This window comes from Protomyctophum bolini (genome assembly GCF_963924005.1).
Source record: "Protomyctophum bolini genome assembly, chromosome: 15".
Lineage (NCBI taxonomy): Eukaryota > Metazoa > Chordata > Actinopteri > Myctophiformes > Myctophidae > Protomyctophum > Protomyctophum bolini.
This window is the reverse complement of record NC_137876.1, coordinates 13,372,257-13,397,453: the sequence shown is the minus strand read 5'-3', so window position 1 is coordinate 13,397,453 and position 25,197 is coordinate 13,372,257. Positions and strand designations below refer to the sequence as shown.

Here is a 25,197-nt window from a genome sequence, read left to right as displayed (position 1 = left end):
AGGGGGTCAGTCTATATATTCCCTAATGAGCCACACAAATAAATATATTGGTTCTTCAGCAGTTCTGTAGCGGTTCTTTAGAGAACAAATATAACACCCATGGCTATAACAATGCAATAAGCAGCAATTGGTATGATGTGTAATTTGCCTAAATCCAGCATACAAATAGTGGAATGAGGAACACTAATTACTTTTGGTTTCTGAATTATATTAGGTTCCCCTTCTTAACCATCGCAGGACAGTTGTTGCTTACGAAGCAAGTCCATAATTATGGGGATAAACATTTTTCTAACTTTCCACAATTCCCCCAACTTCCTTTAATTGTCTCCACCAGGCCGAAAGCATGAACCAAGAACAGAACCAAGCCTGTTGTAAGACTGAACAGTTGCTAGGCAGGACAGAACAGTAAGGGGAGCAAGAGAGGAGAGGAAGTGAGGAGAGTGAGAGGAGAGGAAGAAAGTTAAATTGCTTTCAGTGTTTGCTGTGACTGTATCACGGCACGTTGATTTGATTCAGTAAAGTTTGTTCTAAAACTGAGGGTCTCGTTCTTGTGATAGCAACTGACTATGCGGCTGCCTTATAAATAACAAGGCTAGGCACTACAGTAGGCTACTGTAAGGCACTTTCCTCCCACGTTTTATTGATGCAAACACATGAAGGTAATAGTTTATCTAGATATCCAGTAAATGTACAAAGTGATGCAAAAACAAAATCTGTAAACATGTTTTATTAAAATAATTACAATCATCACTTTGTTATAACCTTTATAAGTGGTGTGCCACCTGTACAGTACATGCATTTGTCTATTTTCACAATAAGATATTGATAAAAGGCATTTATGTTGATTTCTCATGCATTCTCACATAATGGAAGTCAAGACATTGTATATTCCTTGGTATCAGGTAGAATTTTGTAAAAGATATTTTGAACTAACCAAATATACAAAATAACACACATTTGATGCTATAATCAAAAAATATTCCTCTTATAGCCTATATACTGTGTAGGCAATAATATTACACAAATGTATTAATATCCTGATATATATATATAGTATACGGATTTCTTTTTTTTCTTGTGATACTGTGTGTGTGTGGGGGGGGGGGGGGGGGGGGAGAGACAATAAAAACTTTACAGAAGGAAGACTTATTCATGGAGTTATTGACTCAACTTTTCCTTTTTCCTCTTGATTTCTTCCGGGAATCACCTAGGGAAATAAAAACTATTGAGTACATAGAATGGATTGGTGTTGCATTAAACAAGGCACTTGGTAGAGCAATTAACTTTTATGGCATATCATATGTCATTTAAAATCAAATCTCCTTTAGAATGATTGTTAGCTTTATCAAGTTTTTTTTTTATAATCAATAGTTAGGAAAGCTATTTACATTTCATATCAATGTTTCAGTGAAGCCAGAGCAACAGTTTCCATGAAGCACATGAGACGGCGTATTGTTAGTATGTTAAAACGGTCCCATTTACACAGTTACAAAATAAGGGCACAGACATTTGACACTTTTGAAGCACTCCTGAGATAAGACAACCCTCTTGAAGACTTCATAAGTTGAAAAGCTCCGTTAAGACAGAAAAACCATGAAGTTAGATACATTTTACACCATTAAAGAAGTTTAGTTGTGGTACTCTTCAGGATTAGTCCGGTCAAAAGATTAGTTAATTATAATTAAACATCAAGAAGGAGCCATGGACGCACACGTGTGCGTACGTACAGACTGCGCACGCACACACAAACCCAGATTAAGACACCAAATACAGAGCATGTGTTAAAGACCAGACAAATGACCAGTTAGGCAGACAAATTAAATGATTAACAAGGTTTTTATAGCAATGGAGCCGATAGATTGACGGTCCTGCTTACACTTGTTAGTTTTTCATCGGGTCATTTGACCTACCTCACTGTAACACACAGTTTTGTTTAGTGTGTCCTTTTCCACCGTTACCTTGTGTTTCAGAGAATCAAAATGGAAAAGACAACACTCAAACCCATGATAAAATGACTCGGATGTGGCAAGGCTTTTATATACAAAAATATACATTCCATAGCATCTACAAACACCAAATTATGTGTCTGGCACATTTATTTCACACTCAATGATAAATAAATCACTCATGCAAACATGGATCAGTGTACACTATAAATGTAGACTGTAAAATAGAATAAAAACACAAAACCGATAATAAAGGACTTATCTATAAAACATGTAAAGAAGAGATTAGCATTATAAACGGGAACTTTGTTTGAGCTCAAACTTAAATTACCTTCATTGCTTTTCTTTTTGCTTCTTCTAAAGAGCTTCTGGCGTTTCTTAGTTTCCTTTTTAAGGGGAGCCGAGGATGCAGGGAGGGCTTCAGACACTGACGATGGCACATCTTCCGAATCCAGGCCTCCTGTCGCATCAGATGGCTGAATGATCTCACTGGCAGATGTCTCATTGCCTTTGGAGTCTGAGGATTCCCCACTTACAACTTCACCCTGGCGAAAGTCTTTCGTCATTATGCCATCCTGTTCCTTGACAGGTTCAACCTCCAAAGTGCTTATCTCATGACTCACTTTGTTATTATCCTCCTCAATTTTCTTTAAAATGCCTTCATCACCCCTTTCTGCATCCATGTCTATATCAGCCACAAGTGTGTGTCCTCCATTGGGAGGGCCGTTGACCCAATTACCTATGGGCTCATCAGGCATAGACTTCTCTGTGATCTCACTGTTGTCACCATTACAGAGGGCCACAGGTGGACCTTGTTTGTTCATGATGACATTGGACTCAGACATATCGGTTGAACAACTGAGCCTGGGGACGAATGGCTGAGCCTCGGCTCCATCCTGGGCCTCAATGGTCGGCGTGTGTGGGGGGCTGGTGCTCAGTGGTGTGACAGCATTCTCTTGGTGTCGCCCGCTCTGTAATGAGGCTGGATCCTTTGAGGGTGACTTCATGGTGGGTGCTGAGCCTCCTTGGGGAGAGTTCGAAGGAAAAGTTGGACAGTCTAGGGTTGCATTCTGTGTTGAGGCTGAGGTTTCTTGAGGTTTGCAGGGAAAGTCCACTTCGTCTTTTGTGGCCCTGTGCTCCTCCTCTGTCTGGGGTTGCCTGGGATCGAGAACGGTTGATGCTCCTGGAGCTGAGGCCTTGGCTTCTTCTCCTACAGGCTTGACACTTGATTCTGAAAGTAGAAAGGCGGGCACAATTACGGTAACACTGATGCCTTTAGGAAATACAACTATTAATATGCTAATGTCCTTAATTTAAATACAACAAAAGCATAATGTTGAGTCTGCATTATTAATGCATAGGGACATTTATTATGAAAATAAATGCAAAGGCGGCAAGCAATGGTGTCAGCAGCAGTGTAGCCTCAGAGACCACAGGCGTTAGCAGTGCAGAAGCACGGGCGAAAGCTGAGATGGAGCAGCGAGGCTGAATAAAGCTTATTGTATGCTTCCGGGACAAAATATGTCTTTATTTTTTCATTTGACAATATTTTGCCAAACATGTGATATGAAACTTTTGCAGAAGCTTACAATACAAGGCTTTACAGCTCAGGTTCACTAGCAAAGCTACAAGTTGCAGAGCCTTACCAGGTGGGCCAGTATCTCTATGTTTTTCATTAGAGGGGAAGCTTTCCAAATCGCACCTTGGCCTTGTCTTCCTGAGGCAGAAACCTTTCCTGATATCTGCCAGGAGATGGTCGATGATGCAGCCATCGTCTGGTGGCGGGAGGCCTCTTTTGACTGGTGTGGACAGAGAGATTAAGATACATATTTTATATTCAAATTATCAAAAGTATTTATCATATTAAAATGACAGACATTACAAGAGGTATATGTTTTAATAATATATATCATCCTCTCCTGGCATTACGGTTAGCAGCTTTGGCTGGCACTGCTCTGTATTGCTTACATATGGGCACTGGGCAGTGTTGGTTAACGTTCACCAATAAATCCATAAGTAATGTGAATACTAGCATGGAGCGTACTAAAGGATAACCTCCGTCTTCTCTTAATCTCTGCCATGTTGCACAGGTGCGACAAATTAACGCAATACAAAAATAAACCAGTAATGCCATTAGCCGTGTGAAACTGTCAAACCAAATGTGATGACTGATTGCAGTAACGGCGTTAATTGTAACACGTTACCCCCAACACTGTATATAGGCTTGCTGGAATCCTTGTTGTATTTTCTACACTATGCTGTTTTCTGGGCGTACCCAGGGATGCCAACCAAGTCAAGCCAAATCCTGTAAGGGAGTGATTGAAATTAATATTTCACACGTCTCATATTTCTTCATCAAAGCCATTCATAGAGGCCATGTGCACTTAACAGCAAGCAGACACCGTGACAAGACCAGCAAACTATTTTGAAGTGTTGAAAACAGAGCTGAGAGGGCAGCATTGAGTCCGTGTGAGCAATGGTGTGTGTGCGCGTGTATTACAGTACAGTATGTGTGTCGCTTTCAGCGACCTTTCCACTATGAAAGAAGACGAGTCATAGGAGAATGTGCAGCTGTGTCACAGCAAAAAGAGAGAGAGAGAGCTCACTTATTTTTCCATTCTCTCCTTTCTGTCTCTTGGATTCTTCTTCTGCCAGTTGTTTCTTTCTCTTCTCTGCCTTGGCTGCTTGTTCTTTCCTGGCTTTGTTTTCCTGAGGGTGGAAGATCAAACATGTCCTCATTGTACAGTAAATTCAACTTCTAAAATGCCTCTGATGTATGACAAATATGTCACATTACCAACAACACCTCCCTAACCTTCAAGGCCTTGATGAAGAGTCCCCGGAAAGACTTGATCGTTCCAAAGAGCTCCTCCAGGGAGAGCTGGTTAGCATCTTCACATAGGTACACAGCCAGCTCACTTCTCTTTTTGTTAATCTCCAAGAACTGCTCCTCTAAAGCTTTGCATGCCTGCAGGTTTTCCTAGTGAAGAGAAAATTGACCATTTGCATTAAGATTAAAGTGCTTTTTTGTGTTTGAATTCTCAATTTGTCGTCATCATCTCCATGAAGAGAATGTGGAGAACTTCCGTACCTCAATGACTTTTGCATATTGCTCCGTCACATCTTGTAAAGAGTTGGAGACTTTCTTGGCGGTGTCCTTCAGTCGTTTCAGTAAGGCAATAGCCTCTGACTGGCTAGACTCCAGGTTAACACTAAAGACAAATAGAAGGTGACATAGTTGCTTTTTTAATGGCAATTACAGATTCATGGAACTGAGAAAAAGCAAAGAAACTGGTCGAATAGATCAAAATTATAGGTTATTATACCTTGCTGCCTTTTCACAGATCTCTAGATCATCTGGCAGTGCCAACACCTCCGGGTGGTTCAACTCTGCTTCCTGGGCAAAACACAGGGTGTAATTAAATATGTTCAAGGGTAACTTGGGCGTGGGCCCTATCATTACCTTTCCGATGTAGTTAAAACAGTTTAACAGTAGGGTTTGAGTAGGGTTTCTGAAGAACATACCGCCAGGATGTGATGTAGCAGTGTAATGCGACTCTTGTTGGCTTTGGTCTCAGTGAGCTTGAGCAGAGAGCTGAGCTTGAATCCTTCTGCATTACCTGTGTGACTTCCCTGAATGTAGACATATACAGCAGCTTAATTAAATCAAGATCATAGTCTAGATGTCAGTAAGGATGAAATCTAATTGAGCAGGAAAGGAGTGCTTCTTACATAGTTCAGGAAGTTTCCTACATCCAGAATAAGCCTGCAGAAACTGGGCAAGAGGTTGTTGTCCCTGAGGGCTGAGAAAACACACAGTAGGTTCATGTAGATGACTAATCTTGTAGTCGATTTTGTGTGATTTGGTGCTCAGTTGCATGTTCACACATGGGCATGCCAAGAGGCAAAAGGTTAATGAACAGTTTACTTCATATATTCTATGACTGACAGAGGGCTCAGTGTGAACATGATGTCACCAGTGGAACATGCATGTTTATACTGTGTAGAATACTGTTGACTTACCCTGGCAGGCATCCTCCACTATTTGGGCTTTAGGTTTGAGCATGTCCAGCACTGAAGCCGTCTCCTCACACAGCAACATACACTCAATCCTCAACTGATAGCTGTAGAGACAAAAGAAATGCAGTTGATAATGAATCTGAATCGAAAGTCAAAATGTAAACAATACTGTTACATTTAAGACCGATTCTCCATGTGACATGATCTACAGACAGATACAAAAGTAAGAACATTTACCATGGGACAGATAGAAGTGAATTGTAGAAGCGGTCTACATTAGCCAACTTGTCTTTCTCTCCTTGGAACGACTTCAAATTTTCAATCTACATTGAGGCAGAAGACAAGACAGTCACCCACAACTCTTGTTAAGATATGGGAAGTTATGCATGGATGAGAATGTTACGTCCAAGTTATATTATGCAACATGCACGATGCTCGTAGTGCCAACCTCGTGTTTTTCTGGAAGGAGTTTTAGAAGCTGTTTAAGCACCTCCACGTCAAATTTGGTCCGATCCCCCTTCTGGATCATAGCTACAACATCTTCATTCGAGCTGGGTAGAAAAGGGGGCAATATATTCAGCTAGGGATGGACCAACACGGTGACGGAAACAATACTGGGAAAATAACTCACCATCTGAACTGTTTCAGGAATATGTTCAGATTCAAGTTTTTCTTTGGATCAAGGAAAGTAATCTACAGAAGGAAGAGAAACGATGAAGGGAATATATTAGAGCACATAATTGGTTGTTCAGCATGTTTGGGAGTGCTACTGCCCGGAGGCGCTGCGTTGAGTGACCAAGCATACCTCTTTAGACTCCTTCCTGAACGGAGCAGCTGCCCCCTTGTCTTTGGGCTCGGTCACCGGGAAACAGAACAATAGCTCGATGCTGCTGTAGTCGGGCGACAGAGGAGGAGGGATCTTCTTCTGAGCCGTCCACATGGAGTTGCCATCTGAGGTGAGGTGCAAGGTGAAGGAATCAGCTGATGCTCACTCAGAAGCTGGACTACTATTGTGTCTTGTGAGAACTATACTCTTATAAATAGCACATAATAGTTACATAATCACGAAACCAAGTTACTCTGAATTTATTTATCCATTGATCGACTAATCATTCAATGAATCGTTTCACCCCAGTATTTGCTCCCCTTTTCTTGGCAGGAAAAAAATAAAACTACTCACCAGTAACGGTACGAAGCTTTTGCCAGTTGAGCTTCTTCATCCTCAGAGTCGGGCATCGGGCTGTCCTGGCTGGGACCATCGCAGAACGGCCCAGGGAATGGCAGCTCTGGGCCACTATCATGCCAGGGGGAGGAGGCATACCAGGTAGGGGAGGGGGTGGTGGAGGCCCTGCACAGCCTCCCATGCCTGGTAGGGGAGGGGGTGGTGGAGGTACTGCACAGCCTCCCATGCCTGGTAGGGGAGGGGGTGGTGGAGGCCCTGCGCAGCCTCCCATGCCTGGTAGGGGAGGGGGTGGTGGAGGGAGTGGCATCCCCGGACCAGAGAGCGGCGTGGACATTCCTGGTAAGGGAGGAGGTGGAGGGGGTCCACCACTCATGTTGGGTGGAGGTGGAGGGGGTGGTGGTGGTGGTGGAGGGCACTGGTTGGTGCCTGGGGATTGTGGCCTTGTCATACATGGAGGTAAGGGTGGTGGGGGTGGGGGAGGTGGAGGTGAGGCACACGCTGGCATTTGGCCGGTTGAGGCGATTCTGGCGGGTGTGTCCTTGTCTCCGTCCGTGTGGTCTGTCTGAATGGCCTTGTCTGCCTTCCTGAACAGCTGGCCATCGACCTCACTATGAACTATGCCGCTCTTGCCTTTGGAGAACGTCAAGCGCTGCATGATCTTCTCAGAGGATTGCATCTGAGCTGGAACCCCCAAAAAGCAGACAGACACAGAGGAACCACACTTAAAAAGCTACCTCTCATTGACCATGTTCACATGGTCAAGATTTTGCTCTCACAACACTGTCTGGGCTGTAAATTATAGTTTCTCACTGCCATGTTGTGAATAATTTCCTTTATAAATACACCCACTGTAAACCTGACCATGGTGTATGGCTTTCCTTGACAAAAACACAAACTGAACCAAAGTCCTTAATTCAGAAAAATAACCTTGTGGATTTCTGTTTGTATTCATCTAAATGCATGTGTAAACTCACAGTCTTGGGCCAGCAGGACGGCTCTGTTAGCCAGGGTCTCCAGGGCCTGCCAGATGTCACAGCGCTCAGGCCCCAGATGCAGCAACGTCTGTAGGATGGACAACAGCTGTAGGGAGGCTGGGGAGCTGCTCACCTAGACAAACACAGCAACACAAATACTACACATAAACCACAACATGTAAAAGATAGGTTTATCTTTATTTCTTTGAATAGCTTTGCTTTTTCATTATAGATTATGATGAAACACTTGAGTGGTATGGTCCATTCTTCACCAGCCAATGCCATACAGTAAAGCACTCGGTTTATCAAGTCAAGTCGGTTTATTTAGCTTAAGTTACAGTAGCCTACATAAACCCTTGTAACACGTCCTGTAATTGTATGGACCAAGTAAGCTTGCTAACATGACGCCATAGCTCTAATTATGTAAACATTATCAGTGGGTGGGCAAACACATTTGACAGCTCTTGCCTTCCCCACCAGCACAGGTTTCGATTACCAACACGATTACTATAAAATAGTCATGGCTCACCTTGTTGAACAGAGTAGTAAACACCTCCAGGTGGTTGCTCATGTCAATGCCTCCATAGACCCTCAACAACTCATCCTCATCCTCAGCCATGGCCTCTTCAAAAGCTTCACATTGAATAATCAAGTCTTCATCCTCTTTCTCCCTGCAAGCCAGAAATGCACAGCTTATCTCAGAGGATGAGAAAATAACACTGAAGAGCAATGTGGGAATTATGTTCTCCAACTTTAATTTGATTATACAACAATATTCAGTGAAAACATTTACATTTATTTATTTATTTCAAATTAAACAAATTAAATTAAGTTGTATTATGTATTCCAGGTATTGCTATAGAAATTGGAACTGACTGATTCAACCACCATGATAACACAGAGGGAATTCTCACCTCAAATTGGGCAGCATATCAAGTAATTGTAGCCCTGCAAGACAACAAAACACATTTCTGAGTTTTCAGTAAATTTAAAGAACACAAGCTGCCTGCTGACAGCATAGTCACAGGTGCGCAATTACAAAATGGGAGTGGCCAATCACAGCATTGCCAGGCTTCCCTGTCGACATAGACTGCCACATATGATCTTATTTTTCCTAAGTCCAGCTTTTAGTATATGTGCGCAAACTTTGTCCTACACAAACATTACATTCCCATTGACAATGAATGGACAATTTTACGTCATAGTGTAAACACAAAAATTGTGTGACACAAACATTGATATGGACAAGAGCGCCACTCACTTCACACGGTGTGATTATTTTGTGTATATACTATAGATGTACTGTGCATATTGTATTTGTGTCTGTTGGCCACACCCTGCCGTCATGCAAGTGTACCGTAAAAGTATGATCAACATCTTGTCAGATGTGGCACATTTTGTGACAATGAAATCAAATAAAGGCTATGTTGTTGAATGACATGCTGTTCATCCTTCCATTTTAGAGTGTTTGTCAGTTGTCACCGTTCATGTGGCCATGAAGATGCATTACTGGAAACGTGACACTGTTCTCAGGTGTGTTTTGAAACGAAAATGAGAATAGGCCATCAGACCTATTCTTAGACAGAACCACTGACAGATATATTTGTAACAGTGCTATTGCTGATGAGTCTGACCTACATTCCCCTCTGCGCAGCGGGTGCATGGATTTTCACCACAGGAGAACGACTTTTTCATTAAAAATTCACCATAGCGTGACCTTTCTGCTAGATGCAAATTGTTGAGACTAGATTGCTATTAAATTGCTGAGCAGCAGCTCAACGGTGAAGGTGACAATAAACTGGTGCCACAGCTTACCGATGAACTCCTTTCTCATCTTATCTCTCTCCCTGAGGTCGTCTGTCCCAAAGATGAGGGCATTGATAACGCTGAGCAGGGTGACCATGTAAGGCACGTTGTCTGTGGCCTGCATCTCATTCATGATCACACTGAAGCGATACTGCTGGGTCTTCACACCCTGAGGAGAACAATCAGACAACTTATGAATTTAATATCCATGTGGAGACGTTTGACTGTGACGAGAGGTCTCTGATGCATGCAGTCCAACACTAGAGGGCACCAAAAGGCTTTTATCGGCCACAGAAACCTTGTGTACCTTGTAATCAAGAAAGTAACAGTGAAAGTGCCATTTGAAGTGGAAAAGCTGTTAACTTGATGATATGAATATCGCACCAATAAGATTCAGGCCATTTTGTTAATAAAGTTTCAACTTTCAGAACTACTCTTCTGGAGGTGGACTGCTTACCTTGTAATGGTCGAGTGCATCCAGAGCCAGGCGGTAACCATCTGAGGAGAACATGCTGAGAGCAGCTAGCAGCTCAAACACCTGCTTCTTCACCATAGTGTTGGACGTGTCTAAGGCTGTGGAGCATCACATGTACACACATCACTATTTAATGAACCACAACATATAGCTTCCATTCCTCTCCCTCCATGTAGTAAGTATAGACTCATGATGGATGCTGTTTTTCAGCACTGTGTTTGGCAGTGTAACTTGACCTTTGAGATGTTGCCCTGTGAGTATGTTGTTCCTTAGATAAGTGATGTTCATTGTATGACATAAGGCAATGAAATCCAATATCTGTTCTTGTGCTGCTATTTTATAGATTTGAGGCTGAATGAACCTTAACCTTGACTCGAGGCTTACCGAATATATATTGAGCCTGGTGTGTGAGAAGCCAGCAAAGTAGACCAGTAAAAAAAAGAAAATGCCACTGCACTAGTAAAGAATGTCGTGGTTCTTTGGATGCAGAAATAGATTATTTATTTACAATAGTCCAACTGCTGTCAATACTTTTTACTAAATAATCTAAGAGTCTCAAAAACGTATTGTCAGTGCTTTTTCTGTTTATTGGGAACTTTTCCTTATAATATAAGGAGTTCCCAATGCAGCTACGGCCATTGGTTGTGTGACATGAGCGTGATGATGTGGTCTTCCAGTGGATTTGACGTCACATACAGTAGCAGAGAGCTAGAGAACTGCTATTGTACAATGCACATAACATCTCTTAGTTTTACAATTTTATGAAATGCATTCCAAGATGTTGGCTTTCCACACGAGAGACCCGGGTTCAGACTTTTCTTTTGTGTGTTGTCTGCCATTTTAAATCAGTGGTTTATATTGGCGTTGTGCATTTGCTCAACAGATGCAGTCATGGACCAACCTTGGGAGAGCTTGCGGATGTAGCCCTCGTTTTCCACTATGAAGTGGATGCCTGCCGAGGAGTTCATGACCGCTCGCACACAGTTGACGCAGGTCAGCTGCAGGAGGGCGTCTGCGATGCGAGAACAACCGCGGCCAGAGAGACGGTCCAGTGCCTCCAGGAGGAGGTCCAGACCGCTCAGCTCCAGGAACTGGATCATCCATGTCTGGTCACTGCCCTCCAGGCGACGCTTCAGGCCAGAGTAGTTGACCACAGAAGGGACCTGCAGCAGCCTGATGCACAGCTCTGGGTCGGCACTCTCCAGGTTGGCTTCTAGCTGGCTGTCAGAGTCCTGGGAGGACGAAGAGCCCAGGCGACCCCTGACTGCTGCCCACTTCTTCTTTCCATCTGACTTCACCGACATCATGGATCAAATAGACTGTGGACGATAGAAAGACAGCTGATTAATGTCAAGGGCAACTGAGAATGACCACAGATTTAGCACAGTCGCAGGCACTTTATTTTGAGCAATATTTAATCAGGAACATCCTGTTTTTAGGAATTTGCGTCATGTTCCTTTTTTGTTGGTCTTCAAATATTTTTTATTTGCTCTTAATTTCAGACAATGGTCATTTTTCACTATCATCCAAAATATTTGTTGTCCTCTTCAGAAACAGCGTCAGTGTTATCTAGGCTGGAGGAAGCAGGCCAAAACAAGCCTGTCAGAATGGCAGCATGGAAAAGGAAATGAAAACTCTGCACTTTAGGGACGAGTGAAAATATGGCTGCATTCCAATGAATCATCACTAGTTCTGCCAAAATCCCCACTTAATCCAGCATGAAAGAGAGTCCCACTGTCAGCTAAATTGCCACAAAAGGCATGCCCACCTGGCCAGAACAAAGGGTGAACAGTGAATATTTTATAATTTTAAGTATATTGTAATGTACCTAATTAATTTAAAACAATCTCAAAATTGATATTATGTAAATAAAATAACCCTCCCCTCATGTTTAATAAAGAAATACAAACAAAAAGCAGACAAAAGGCCTGGGCCATGTCTCAGTGGTCCAGGCACCTTGGCTGGCTCCCGAACCCGACGGCCTTTCCTGAATGTCTTCTCCCCATTTCCTGTCAGGCTACTGTCTGTCCCTCCATAATAAAAATATATAAAATAAAATAAAGGCGAAAGCCAAAAAAAAAAGAAAAAAGCAGACAAATAAACACTGGATAAGATTTCATATTAAACCACAGTCAGTGAACATTACTATTACTGATTAATTATAATAATAAAGCACCCTTTTCTGGTATATTTCCAGAGCACAGTTCCCTCTTTTATGAAACATGCAGTGCATGTCCTCATTGTCCTGTAACTGGACTGAGTAGTTCCCACGCATTCCTGAAACCAAAAGGATAAGGTTTAGGACTGAAAAATGGTAAACCCTTCTCACAAGTCTAAAAATATAGCTGTTTTTTTATACAGGAGGTGAGATATGATATGAGGCCATCCAACGATAATGAACGACATGAGTGATTGTGTTGGCTTTCTGATGTCCTGATGGTAATTTCACTCTTGGCAGGACTATAAGTATACAGATGAGCTGGAAAATAAACAAGGGAGGAAGAGAGAGAGTCTGACACACACACACACAGACACACGCACGCACGCACGCACGCACGCACGCACGCACGCACGCACGCACGCACGCACGCACGCACGCACACACACACACACACACACACACACACACACACACACACACACACACACACACACACACACACACACACACACACACACACACACACACACACACATACACAATCTAAGCATTTCTCAGGGAACCATGCTCTATTTATGGAGCTTTATGTTATTGTAAATAGTGTCCGCAAAGACAACTGCAAGGACTTACAAGGTATTGTTTGAATGCCTCTTTTGCCAAGGCAATCCATGAAAAAAAAAAAAAACGACAAAACAAAATAATGTGGCAATTACACCATCCTTTTCTTTTGCTCCTGCCTTGGGTTTTGTACAATAGGGCTCTTTTTCAAAGAGCTCTGTTCAATAGCCACTAGAATGAAGAAATGCACCCAGCCTCCTTTTCTGTGCATTAGGACCCATCCCTGGCAACTATTTAACCACTCCCTGACTCGGATCTCCCTTGTGTATAATGTTCGATCTGAATAGAGTACAATGGTCGACTTCAGTGGAAGCGTTTTTTTTTTAACTGTAAAATCTTCTCAGCCATGATGAACATTTGTTAGGTCATTAGGTGTGTGATGAAAAATTAACTACAATGCCTACTGTAGGTCAACACAGTCATGGTGGATCACGTGATGATATCATGACCTCAAACCACTTAGGCTGGCCTATTGTTGCAGGCTTTGCAGGCGTTTTCCTGTCTTGCTGCAAGCTGGAATCTCTTGCATGGATCAGGAGGAAGGAAAGGACTCGCTTGGGTCAGGAAACTCAACTCAGAGACAAATATGTTTGTGAGACAGTCACAGCGCATGCTCATCTTTCAGATGTCCTCTCCTCTTTGCTGATTAGTATTCAACTTATCTACTATTCTACTCAAATACTGCCAACTTCAATATACTGAGTGATCTGAGGTTGCGCACGCAATCCGCCACTCATAACAGTTCACTCATTGTGTACAGAGAACACATGCCTGCTTATCTGTCCCCTGCAGAAGCAGCTTGTACTGTACACTACAGTACATGACAAGCCACAATGTTTTTTCTACAACAAATGCAAATGGCTTGATAATAGTAAGAATAATATTACACAAACTACAAACTATATAAACATAAGTCTCATTGCAGTTTATTAAATCTTTCAAAACAGCTTTCAAAATTCAGAAATTTTGCAGAAGATGCCGTGGGCCGGAACAGAAGCCCAATTGAATTTGTTAGCATTATATGAGTGAGGCTCAGCACTAGGTTTCTGGCTGTTATTACACTTGTCTTTTCAATGTGACTTTTGTGATCAGATGTGCCAGATCTGAAGTCAGATGTATCTACTTACTGTATTTGTTCATACTCGACTCTTCAATGCGACTCGACTTCAATGCGATACGCCTCCTTGAAATTTAAATTGAATCCCAATAGTTCTAGTTTCTACCACTGTATACCCTTTCTGTATACAAATGAATACAGATTCAATTTAGACAATGCACATACTGTGACAAACCAGGGGAAAGTGATATGTCAATCAAGCTTAGGCTGGGGGAGGAGATAGGGGGAGTTTACTATCCAGTCCAGGTTTTGTAGCCACTGGGTCATTTGCACTTGTCACACCTGCAGCCCATCAGGTAATACTGTCACTGCAACGTTGTTTTTCAGTAACAGTATTTCTTATGTTCGAGGTTATCAGTTGATTGTTTTTTTATTTCGGGTGTATAATTACATATAAGAAACCTTATCAGATAGTCAGAGGTTAACAAGAAGGGATAAAATAACACCATTTCCAACGTTAATGATAATAACCAGTTATGGAATGTTGGTGACTGGTTAGAAAAATCTGCCAACATTGACCTTCCTAGGAATAACCGATAAGAAATATAAGCAATAACCATCTTAGATGTTTTCATTTGTAGTCTAAATTATCATTACACGCCAAGATTTGGTTTTTTGGTAGTTGCGCCAACCTGGTATTTGTAAAACATGTGATGTCTTGTCCACAGCTTGTAACATCAACATCAGTTGGCCCTGCATTTTCCATGACTCACAGTGTTGCCTACGGTACCAAACAGCAGCAGAGCAGTGAAGTAACATCCTACTTTAGGTTCTGCCACGAGGAGAGAACACGGAATAGAAACTCTTTCCACATCATAGGTGGAATTAAAAAATTGTGCTCCATGCTGTGTGTGCGTGTGTGCGCGTGCATGTGTGTGTGTGTGTGTGTGTGTGTGATGGGAGGATGACAAGATTCTGATTCTGATTCTGAACTGCACACACCTTGACATGCTGACTGCTTCAACAGTTCTCAGTGCAATATCTAATCTAAGATCATCAACCTAAGTATGTGCATTGCCCTTTAATCCTGTTACAATCTTAGTTAAAGGCCTTTATATGCCTGCGTTTAACAAAGGAAACAAAACAACACCCCATGACGTTAAACAATCAAATGTGTACAGGTGCCAAGTAGGCAAATATAAATGCAAACAAAAAGTAAAAAAAAATACCCATACTAGTAATGTGATAGCAAGAGTATAGTATTACATTATTCACAATAATATAATTAGTATACAGAAAGCACAATGTTTGTGTGAGTGTGTGTAATATGGTGTCCTTTGATGCAGAACCTGACAGTGAATGTGAACTGACATGAACACATGAAGTCAGGATATCACGGTCAAGTCACATCGTTTTTGGTGTCCAGCAATGAAATTCAACATTTCCCTTCAGTATGGCAGCCTATTATACCACCTCATTAAAGTAATGTAGACAATAGGCTATAGGCTCATATGTCTCAAAATTTTGAGTTTACATCTGGCATTTAAAGCAGCTGCCCAATAGATGCTTGCCCTCCCATCCCAAGTGAAGTGGCAACTGTTGCAATGTTGGCTACTTAATATAGCTATTATGAATTGTGATTTTCAACAGTCTATATCTACAATTTAGTCCATATATGGTCATAAAAGATCCATGTTTCTGAAACCATAAACCAGATGTCACCAATAGCAGTGAAGATTTCTGAAATTCGTGGTTCAGTCTGTTCAGAGAATGATACATTCTCTGAACTGTATTTATGAAAATGTATACATTTTATAAACTCAGGGGTCCGATCAGTCAGACTACAGGTACCTATATAGCCTACTACATCCACAACAACGATCCTTGAAATAACATTGTTAACAATAACATACGACACTTATTACTTTCGACGTTCCCATTTCCACATTCCTGAATAGACCAAATAACGGAACTGCATGGTACTCACTCAGAAAAACGGGGAAGACCAATCCTAGGCATATTATTGTATTGTCGTTTGAATTATGTATCGTCGTTTGAATTCTTGTCGATATTATTAATTTCGCTCCAAATCGAAATACAATATGGACTAGCGAGGCGAGAGAGGAAATCAAATCTCCGTATCTTGATCTTATTGACTTATTCCATAAATAAATGACCACCACTTCAAAGAATCACGTTTCCGATCGATCGTTATACAGACCTTTGCGTCGAGACGCGGGCAGTGGTTTCTTTGTAGCCACTCGAATCACAAACGCGGTCGGTCCTCTCTAGATCAGACTTCTGTTCCAACGCCGTGCAGGGTCAAACGGGCAGTGGATGGTATGCAGGATACCCAGCTAGCCATGTGAAATGCGCTTGTTGCCTTGTTTCTGTTCACGTTCACATAGGATGCAGCCAGCCACAGCTGGATTGCCCCTCCTCCTCTAGCGCCTATGAGTAGGATATGGACCAGGCAGCTCTACTCCTCCTATTCACTGATGTGATGTCAATCTGTCTAGTGTCTAGTGGTGATGTGATCAGACCAGAGTTAATATGGGCGTTACCTCCGACGCCAGGAATGGATGGATAATGGATTGATGATAAAATTCCTTTAGTCAGTGTAGTCATGGTGAATCATGCAGCGTGCATGTTGTCCTCGCATTGTTGTAGCCTAAACATTGAATGAAATTTGATTTGATTTTTTGTTCATTATGTCAGCAGAGTCATAGAAGTTTCATTTTAAATTGTCTCATATAAGCAGGGGGCACATTATTATTTTTGGCTTTTATGAAAATGACATACTGTATATGGCCCCCTAGTGATCTGTGTCTGTCTCTGCTGACTGTAGGACAATACAGCATCAAAGTATGGTGCTACACACACTGTATTCCATTCAATCCTGCCTTTCATTGCTCACTCTAGGCCCATTGTTCCCCATAAGCTATACCTCTTGCATTAGATCAGGTACTACCTGATCTAATGCAATGTACTACCAGCTTTCCTGCGTTGTCTGATCTGAGTATATGGAAAGACATCATATGAGTAGTAATATTAAAGAAAGAAAGATATGTACTCTCCTCCGTGTCACCAGTGCCCATACCCAAGGTGGGCATGTTTTCCCATGTCCCCTAGGCCTAGGGTAGGTAGTTAGGTATAATTAAGTAGCCTTGCCGAGCCATGAGGCCCATAGGGCAAGAGCACATCTCTGTAGCGTGAGGCAGCTTGATGTACAAGTACAACCCCTGGACATGACACTAGTATGTCGCAGGGACTTACCCCCAATCCAACCCTTGATGCTGAGTGTCAAGCAGGGAGGCACTGGGTCCCATTTTTAGAGTCTTTGGTATGACCCGGCCGGGGATCGAACCCCGACGTCCCAGTCTCAGGGCAGACACTCTAACCACAAGGCCACTGAGCTAGACGGTATACCCTCACAAAAAACATGCAGTAATCCTGGTCTCTAAACTACCTCCCCCTGGCCAGCCGGGGCGCCTGATGGAGGGGAAAGGAACTGGTCGGAATAAGTCTAAATATAGGCCTACTCTAACTGTTATGAACCCAACAGTGTCACGGTAATCAGATTGACTGGACTGTTTACTTTTACTGTTTTGTGCTAATGGTACCTACCCAGAAACCAAATAGAGACAGGAACTGAATGTTGGAAACCCCCCAAATACTCTGGATGTCCAAGTTATTAAACCATTGCTGTACACAGTGTACAGTCTCAGTGAAATGAAGCTTACGCAATCAGGCTACTTGAAAACATCTGAGCACACAAGCCATTTCATATGCAGAGCTAGTTGAGCAGGATTTTAAGGGTTGCCTGAGGTTGATAGCAGTTCAGTTTTGAGTTGAAAGCCGTCAACATTTTTACAATCTATAGCTTCTAAAAGTAACCTTTTACTTAATACGTATCTATAGTAATACAAAAAAGATTGCTTAATCATTAAATCCATTGTTGCAGACAGTTGCTGTGATCCCATGATTTTGTAATTTTAAGGGTCTATTTGGAGACATGTGGGGAGAAGTCTATGAGGCTGTAGGCGTACTGGCATGTGCCCATGTTTCATCACAGGAAGTGTTGTTATTTTTCTGGAGCCTTGCTGGGTCATCTTTATCACCCACATGCAGAAATCATAAAATAAGGTCAGTTAATAAGGCAAAATAGATACATCACAATAATATTAAGTGTGTGTGTGTGTGTGTGTGTGTGTGTGTGTGTGTGTGTGTGTGTGTGTGTGTGTGTGTGTGTGTGCGTGTGTGTGTGTGTGTGTGTGTGTGTGTGTGTGTGTGTGTGCGCGCGGCGTGCGCGCATGTGTGTGCGTGCGTGTGTGTGTGTATAATCTCACAAACTACAAATCAGAGCCAAATCTATTGTGCTTCTTATCGCTTCAATATGTGTCTCTCTGGGATGGATAGGATCAGGAACAAGACTACATCAGAGGGACAGCACATAGATGTTTTGGAGCTAAAGCCAGAGAGGCCAGACTGAGATGGTTTGTACATGGGGGATAGTGAGTATATCGGTAGAAGGATGCTGAGGTTGGAACTGCCAGGCTTCGGTCTAGACGAGGAAGACTGAAGAGGAGGTTTATGGATATAGTGAAAGAGGACATGAAGTTAGTTGGCATGTGAGGTCAGAGGACTGTCCGGGTGAGCAGAACATGTGAAGTGGGTGGGGTGTATCTGTAACGGTCCCACCTCGAGGGCTGACGTCAGAGGGGAATGAGAGAGAGTGATGTCACATGGAGTATAAATGTGGCTGTGGGTAGCAGAGCATCTATCAGTGTGCGTACGGGTCCAGAACGTTTTGAACTGATAACAAAGTAGTGTACGGAGATGTTGGAAAGAATAGAAGAGCTCGAAGAGTCCCAAAGAAAACTTAAGCAGTTGAGCGATGAACTGATGACCTTCCTCGAAATGGCAGAGGATGAAGTAAATCGTCTGCAGTCAGAGACCTCAACCCTCTCGTGCAAAGTGAGAAGTCTGGAGCAGAGTTTGGAGCAGTCCATGAGAGATGCCACACAGTTTGAAGAGGAGCTTTGCCAGGACACCGACCTCCAGGATGAGGAGCAGAGCAATGAAGACACAAACCTCGAGGATGAGGAGAAAGAAGAAGAAAAACATGTTACAATATTGGAGACGTTACAATTCACATGGCAGAGACAACGATCAGGTGTGCGTGGTCTTCCACTTGCAGTCCTTTTAGGCATTTTAGCCTTTTTATTCTTTTTATCCTTCTTATCATTTTTATCATTTTTATCATTTTTGTGTGGTACAGCCACTCCAATGCACAGCAATATGTGCCCCCATGTCTCTCTGTCTCTCTGTTTAGGGATCCTCTGTCTGTCTGTCAGTTTAGGGTACCAACAGGTGACAAAGTGGCGCAGTTGAGCGTCACCCTGATGCATGATGGGAAGCTGAGTTTTCAGCAGCCATTACCACACACACACACACACACACACACACACACACACACACACACACACACACACACACACACACACACACTTTTTATTCTTGTCATTTACTTTCATCAGGTTTTACTTTAGTAAATGTGGGCCATTTTTCTGCCACACATGGGTGATATTTCAAGTCTCTCATTGATAATATAAACTCACGTTCAACCCACGAGATCTCGCTACGAAATCCTGTGAGATGAGTCGTCATAGGCAGAGGGGGCGGGGGTATTGATTCTATTGTGTTCTGTTGTCTACAGTCACAAAAAATGATTATTATCAAGAAGTTACCATATTCATGACAGACTGACTGTTTTCACCTGATAAGGATCTTACGCATGAGTAAATAGAATTTAAATACGATGACTATTCCTATTTGTTTGCGTCGAGTACCTACACAACAGACGGAGAAGTAAAGACACAACAGACTGGGGGAGATGAAGTGTAGTATAGTGTTGGGTGATTTGTTCCAAAGCCCACAGATAATTTTGCTATATGTTGCTATAAGACTGGGACATGTTGATGCCCCAAAATCGGTAGTCCAGATGATGACACAACGCAATATTGTGTCACCAGATTTCCGGGTTTCCCTTGTTTTCAGCAGCAGGGCTGTGCTTAAATGTTCTTAAAACAAACTGGAAAGGCTAACCCAAACCAGAAGGACGGTGATAATGGTCAAACCAAAATGAGCGTCTGGTCGAAACAATAGAAGAATATTCCGGCCATGCACCTTCATTGTTACAGCCACCAGAAAATATCCCTCCCCCACCGGCACTTACATTGTTTGTAATATAACAGTTCCATAATAACCACAGAAGTCTCCCATATCAATCAACTGCAGTTATTGTAAATACAAATAATTCACTCTCCCCTCCCCTGTGAGTTACCTCCGGGTCTGGTAGGCAGAATAACAACTTCCAAATCGTATTACAGTACTTTGTATATAATTGTGCACTTTTTTCCATTTCATTTGTAAATAATCTTGTTGATTGCATAACATTTGTATCATTTGCAATAACAATTGCTGTACCACTCTATTCCAGTTTCTATAAATTCTGATGAGAGCGACCTGTCTGATAACAACCTGTCTACAACGTTCTATTCAATTATTTCTCCTGTTAAACAATACATCAGGTAGTTCCGACCAAGCAATCTGATTCTTTGAAATAGTCTCTCTACGGTCTACCTGTGCTCAAACAAGCATGATACTAGCACATCTAATGAAAATATAAAGACTTACTGCAGACTTACTGCTACTCTGTGGAACTCAGATCCACCTTGTTCCAGACCGCATCACTGTCGTGCCAATAATCACCATAACGTACACCCCTCTCGTGTAATATCTGCATGCTGGTTCTTTCACCTGAGACCTGCTGCAACATATGTAAGTATCAGAAACGACAATGGACCACAGGCAGGGGAGTTCTACGTCACTAACAAATTTGAAGTAAGTAATTATAATTGTAACAAATGTTGCAACGGCCTTGTTTGTACAGGCACTTGGTACTGCAATCGGCTGGGTATGTACTATGTATACATACGTATATGTCCGTGTATGTCGTCTGGGTATGTATGTGTATGTATGTCGGTGTACTCCACTGGCCAATAAGGGACCACTGTTCTTGATGACGTAACCGAAGTAAGGTATAGGTATAGGTCAATAGGGTGTGTGTGTGTGTGTGTGTGTACGTCGGTGTCCTCCAACAGCCAATACCTTAGTTGGTGATGGTAAGGTCAATAACGGGTCTAAAGGATTTAGAATAGCAGAGCGCTCTAGGGCTGTATTTTGCGTGTCCAAAATACAGCCAGTACCAGGTCTTATTAGTTAACTTATTACTTAACTTACTCCACTCTAGAGGGACTCAGAGCAGCAGTCGTACCCAGACAGCAGCAGAGAGCTTTAGTGGTGAGCACACTTCATGGCACGCTAGCCATACATGGCCTACTGACAAAAAAAATACAAAACTATACATAACTAGAACTCCACTCTGTCGACTGCCTACTTGATTGTTGCACACTGTCACGGGGCAACCCGTGCCCTATATACAAAGACACTTGAAACTGCTTTCTATAACATGCAAGGACTAATGTTTTAAACTTGTGTATGGAAAACTGTGTGTTCACTGATTGTTTGCTAATTGTCTCTCCTGCACTGCTGGTGGCATTGCCCTTGATTTAGGAAGGGGCCAAGTGCTATGCAGGGGAGGGGGGGGGGTTACTTCTTATGCTTTGAGTATTTGTCATTGAGTGTTCATGCTTATTTATATTTGTTTAATGGTAACACATCTTTAGTATGTTTAGGTTACTTTTATAAAAGGGATTATTTATGGCAGTATTTATTTATAAGTATTTATTGAGAAGAAAGGTTGCTAATTGCTCTGTGTCCTGTGGTATGATCCACCCCTATTTAAGGGAGGCTGCAGGGACAAGTGAGTTAGTTAGATGTGGGCAATGACACAGGTAACATCCCTGAGGGAGAGCTACAGGGCCTTGTGGGATCAAGGTACAGCCTGAAGAGAGCTCTTATCCATTTGGGTTTTGTTCAGTAGTGTTTGCTCAAGTGTTTATTTCATTTTGTCATTTTTCAGTATTATTGTTATTGTCCTGTTGAATCTGTACTGGACTTTGGCGGAGGAGTTTTGGGGGCGAAATAAATACCCTGAAACGGCATTTCTGACTGTTCTTGGAGCCTTGGCCGTTCGGGCAACTTCACACACACAAGTAAGTCATAAATGGCCTACTAGTGCGCAAGCAGAGCACGCAAGTACTGTCGACCGCTACAAACTGTCAAATCTCAGCTTCTCTGTGAAATAACGTTTGAAATATTGAATTATTAGGTTTAGCTATTTAGCTAGTTTTTGGAGGTAAAAAGTCATATTGTGAATGTGAAGTATGGTAAAAGTTTCTATCTATAAAATAAATACAGTTCTATTGATTTAGAAGTGTCCTGGATCCCTTTTTAGTTTCTCAAAGAAAAATAAATCATCGATATCTGATGAAAAACAATGTTGTAATTAATACGGATGAGTTGACGGCTTTCGATGGTGACGTATATGTCGATCAGTGTCGGGTGGATTAAAGGAAATGCCTCTATGTATATGTATATGTAATTTGTAAGTTGATTAGCGGTATACTGTGGTTACTTTGCGTATGCCCCGTTTGATGCATATGTATCGTAGCAGCATATGACGTCAGGGTATAACTGGTACAACTAGCTCTCAATGATGACGTAATAAAGATGTGGATTAAAGGACCCAATGCCAGGGTGTAATTGGTTTTCGATGGTGACGTAATGATGATATGTTTTAGTGTCGGGAGGATTAAAGGTAATGCCCCATGTATGTATGTAATCTGACACCACTGCCATATCAAGCACAAGAGTGACGGCTTTCGATGGTGATGTATATGTCGATCTGTGTCGGGTGGATTAAAGGAAATGCCTCTATGTATATGTACTGTATATGTAATTTGTGAGTTGATTAGCGGTATACTGTGGTTACTTTGCGTATGCCCCGTTTGATGCATATGTATCGTAGCAGCATATGACGTCAGGGTATAATGGGTACAACTAGCTCTCAATGATGACGTAATAAAGATGTGGATTAAAGGACCCAATGCCAGGGTGTAATTGGTTTTCGATGGTGACATAATGACCATATGTTCTAGGGTCGGGAGGATTAAAGGTAATGCCCCTAAGTATACATGTATGTAATCTGACACCACTGCCATATCAAGCACAAGTAGTCATTATGTCATACGCTGGCACGGCGCATACACATCAAACGGCGACATACGCATCGAAGCACTGGACGAAAACTATTACTTGCGTGCTCTGCTTGCGCAAGTAATAGCACCCATGAACACCCATAATTAAACAGAAAATAATACACCCTCATTCTGACAATCAGGTACATAAAGAAAAACATGTGAAGGGGTGAGGGTACCTGTCCCACCCTGTGAGATCATTACATCAGAGGGTGTTGTCACAAAGCCATGGTTTGTGGAGTATATATGTGGCTGTATGCAGAGGAGCATCTATCAAGTGCCTTTATAGAGTCACAGCTTTTTTACTTCTAAAACCTAATCTAAAACATAATTTTCAAAGATGGACAGAATAGAAGAGCTCGAAGAGACTCAAAGTAAACTTAAGGAGCTAAATGATGAACTGATGACCTTCCTCGAACTGGCAGATGATGAAGTTAATCGCCTGCAGTCCGTAAACCAAACACTCGAAGCCCAAGTGATAAGTCTGGAGGAACATCTGGAGAAGTCCAAGAAAGAGATAACAGAGGTTGAAGAGGAGCTCTGCATGCTCAAGAACGTTCGGGCTGAGGAACAGAATGTTATTAGCAGTAAAGACAAGCAAATTACACAACTGGAGAATATGCAGAAGCAGCTGAAAAAGCAGGAGGATAAGTTGACTAAACAGCTACATGACCAAAAGGAGCAGATAGACAAGGATAAACTTCAACTCAGCAAACTTGCAGATGAACTACACACGCTTCAGCGCCAATGGGATGAGGTTCAGACCAAGCTGAAAGAGAAGGATGACATAATCCAGAAGCAAAATGTAGAGTTGAAGCATTGGAAAGAGAAACAAGATGATTCCTCCAATATTATATCAGGACTCAAAGACAATAACCAGGATCTTAAGAAAAAACTGGAGAGCAAGGAGGAAGAGGCTGCCTCTGTGTCTAGCACTTCGACTACAACTCAAACCATCACGTCCGTTAAAGATGAGGTTGTGTCCCTGCCAACTCGTGCGACTTTGCATTACAATGTAAAGAACCTCACAGCAGGAATCTGCATCCTGGTTTTTATTGTTTATCTGATTGTCGTGGCTTACATTGGAACAACACATTTTGCTGTAGACTCTGCTGTCTGGACCTACTCCCTGATACAGTCCCAATGCAGTCTCAACTATGTTGATGGCAGTCCACCTATCTAGCCAATGTGACGCATCACCTTGCTGAGCCTGCACATTGCACAACCTTCCCGTCTCTCCTGTTCCTCAATTCAATACTCACCTCCTCCATGTCAGGTTATTTGACTTTTATTTAAATGCTAAACCCTTTTTTTAATTCATTCAAACAAACTAAGGGGTTTGATTGACTATTAATACAGCAAATTTTTCGCTTTAGTATTTAGAATAATGCCAAATGTATGTAAGCAGGCAATAGTAAAGACACAATAATTGTTTTGTTTTTTTCTACCAAGCAGTTTCTTAATGGTCGTGATTCTGGATCCTGTCCTAGACCTTGCTCTTTGCCTGCATGTTCTGAATAGGTTGTACGACTTGACCCTTAACTGCTTAGTAAACCAGAAAGGGACACTGCGTATTGAACCACATCTCTGGTTCAATGTTTTGCATGTGGTTTCCTGTGAGTGCCTTTGGAGGTGTGCTCTGTAGAGGCCCCTCAAAATGCAATTCTAATTTGGGGCTTATGTTTTCATGATCTATGGCATTTTTTGTATATAACAATAACAATATAGTCATA

General features: G+C 42.2%; 1 protein-coding gene across 2 annotated transcripts; it reads right to left on the bottom strand.

The window, feature by feature from the left end:
* Positions 1–712: 712 nt before the first annotated feature.
* Positions 713–16,680, bottom strand: LOC308329919 (inverted formin-2). 2 transcript variants are annotated; one of them, XM_080784458.1, is made up of 21 exons: positions 16,462–16,680; positions 11,306–11,723; positions 10,387–10,502; positions 9,939–10,098; positions 9,038–9,071; positions 8,653–8,794; positions 8,124–8,256; positions 7,147–7,830; positions 6,772–6,917; positions 6,598–6,659; positions 6,415–6,517; positions 6,204–6,289; positions 5,970–6,070; positions 5,679–5,749; positions 5,472–5,579; positions 5,273–5,343; positions 5,038–5,158; positions 4,762–4,926; positions 4,553–4,655; positions 3,593–3,745; positions 713–3,177 (listed from the first exon to the last, which is right to left on the bottom strand). In XM_080784458.1, exons 2-21 carry the CDS (start codon positions 11,709–11,711, stop codon positions 2,141–2,143), a joined length of 4,002 nt encoding a protein of 1,333 aa, XP_080640584.1. In that variant the 5' UTR covers positions 11,712–11,723; positions 16,462–16,680; the 3' UTR covers positions 713–2,140. The 2 variants fall into 2 exon arrangements, with proteins under 2 accessions (XP_080640584.1, XP_080640585.1); XM_080784459.1 differs by having other exon boundaries at positions 2,711–3,177; positions 3,649–3,745.
* Positions 16,681–25,197: the final 8,517 nt, after the last annotated feature.

Coding starts and splice junctions, on each gene's coding strand:
- LOC308329919 (XM_080784458.1), bottom strand. CDS start 11,711: ATGATGTCGGTGAAGTCAGATGGAAAGAAGAAGTGGGCAGCAGTCAGG. Junction 10,503..11,305: donor CATCCGCAAGCTCTCCCAAG/GTTGGTCCATGA, acceptor GATGCTCCACAG/CCTTAGACACGTCCAACACT. Junction 6,290..6,414: donor TCCTTCCAGAAAAACACGAG/GTTGGCACTACG, acceptor GCCTCAATGTAG/ATTGAAAATTTGAAGTCGTT.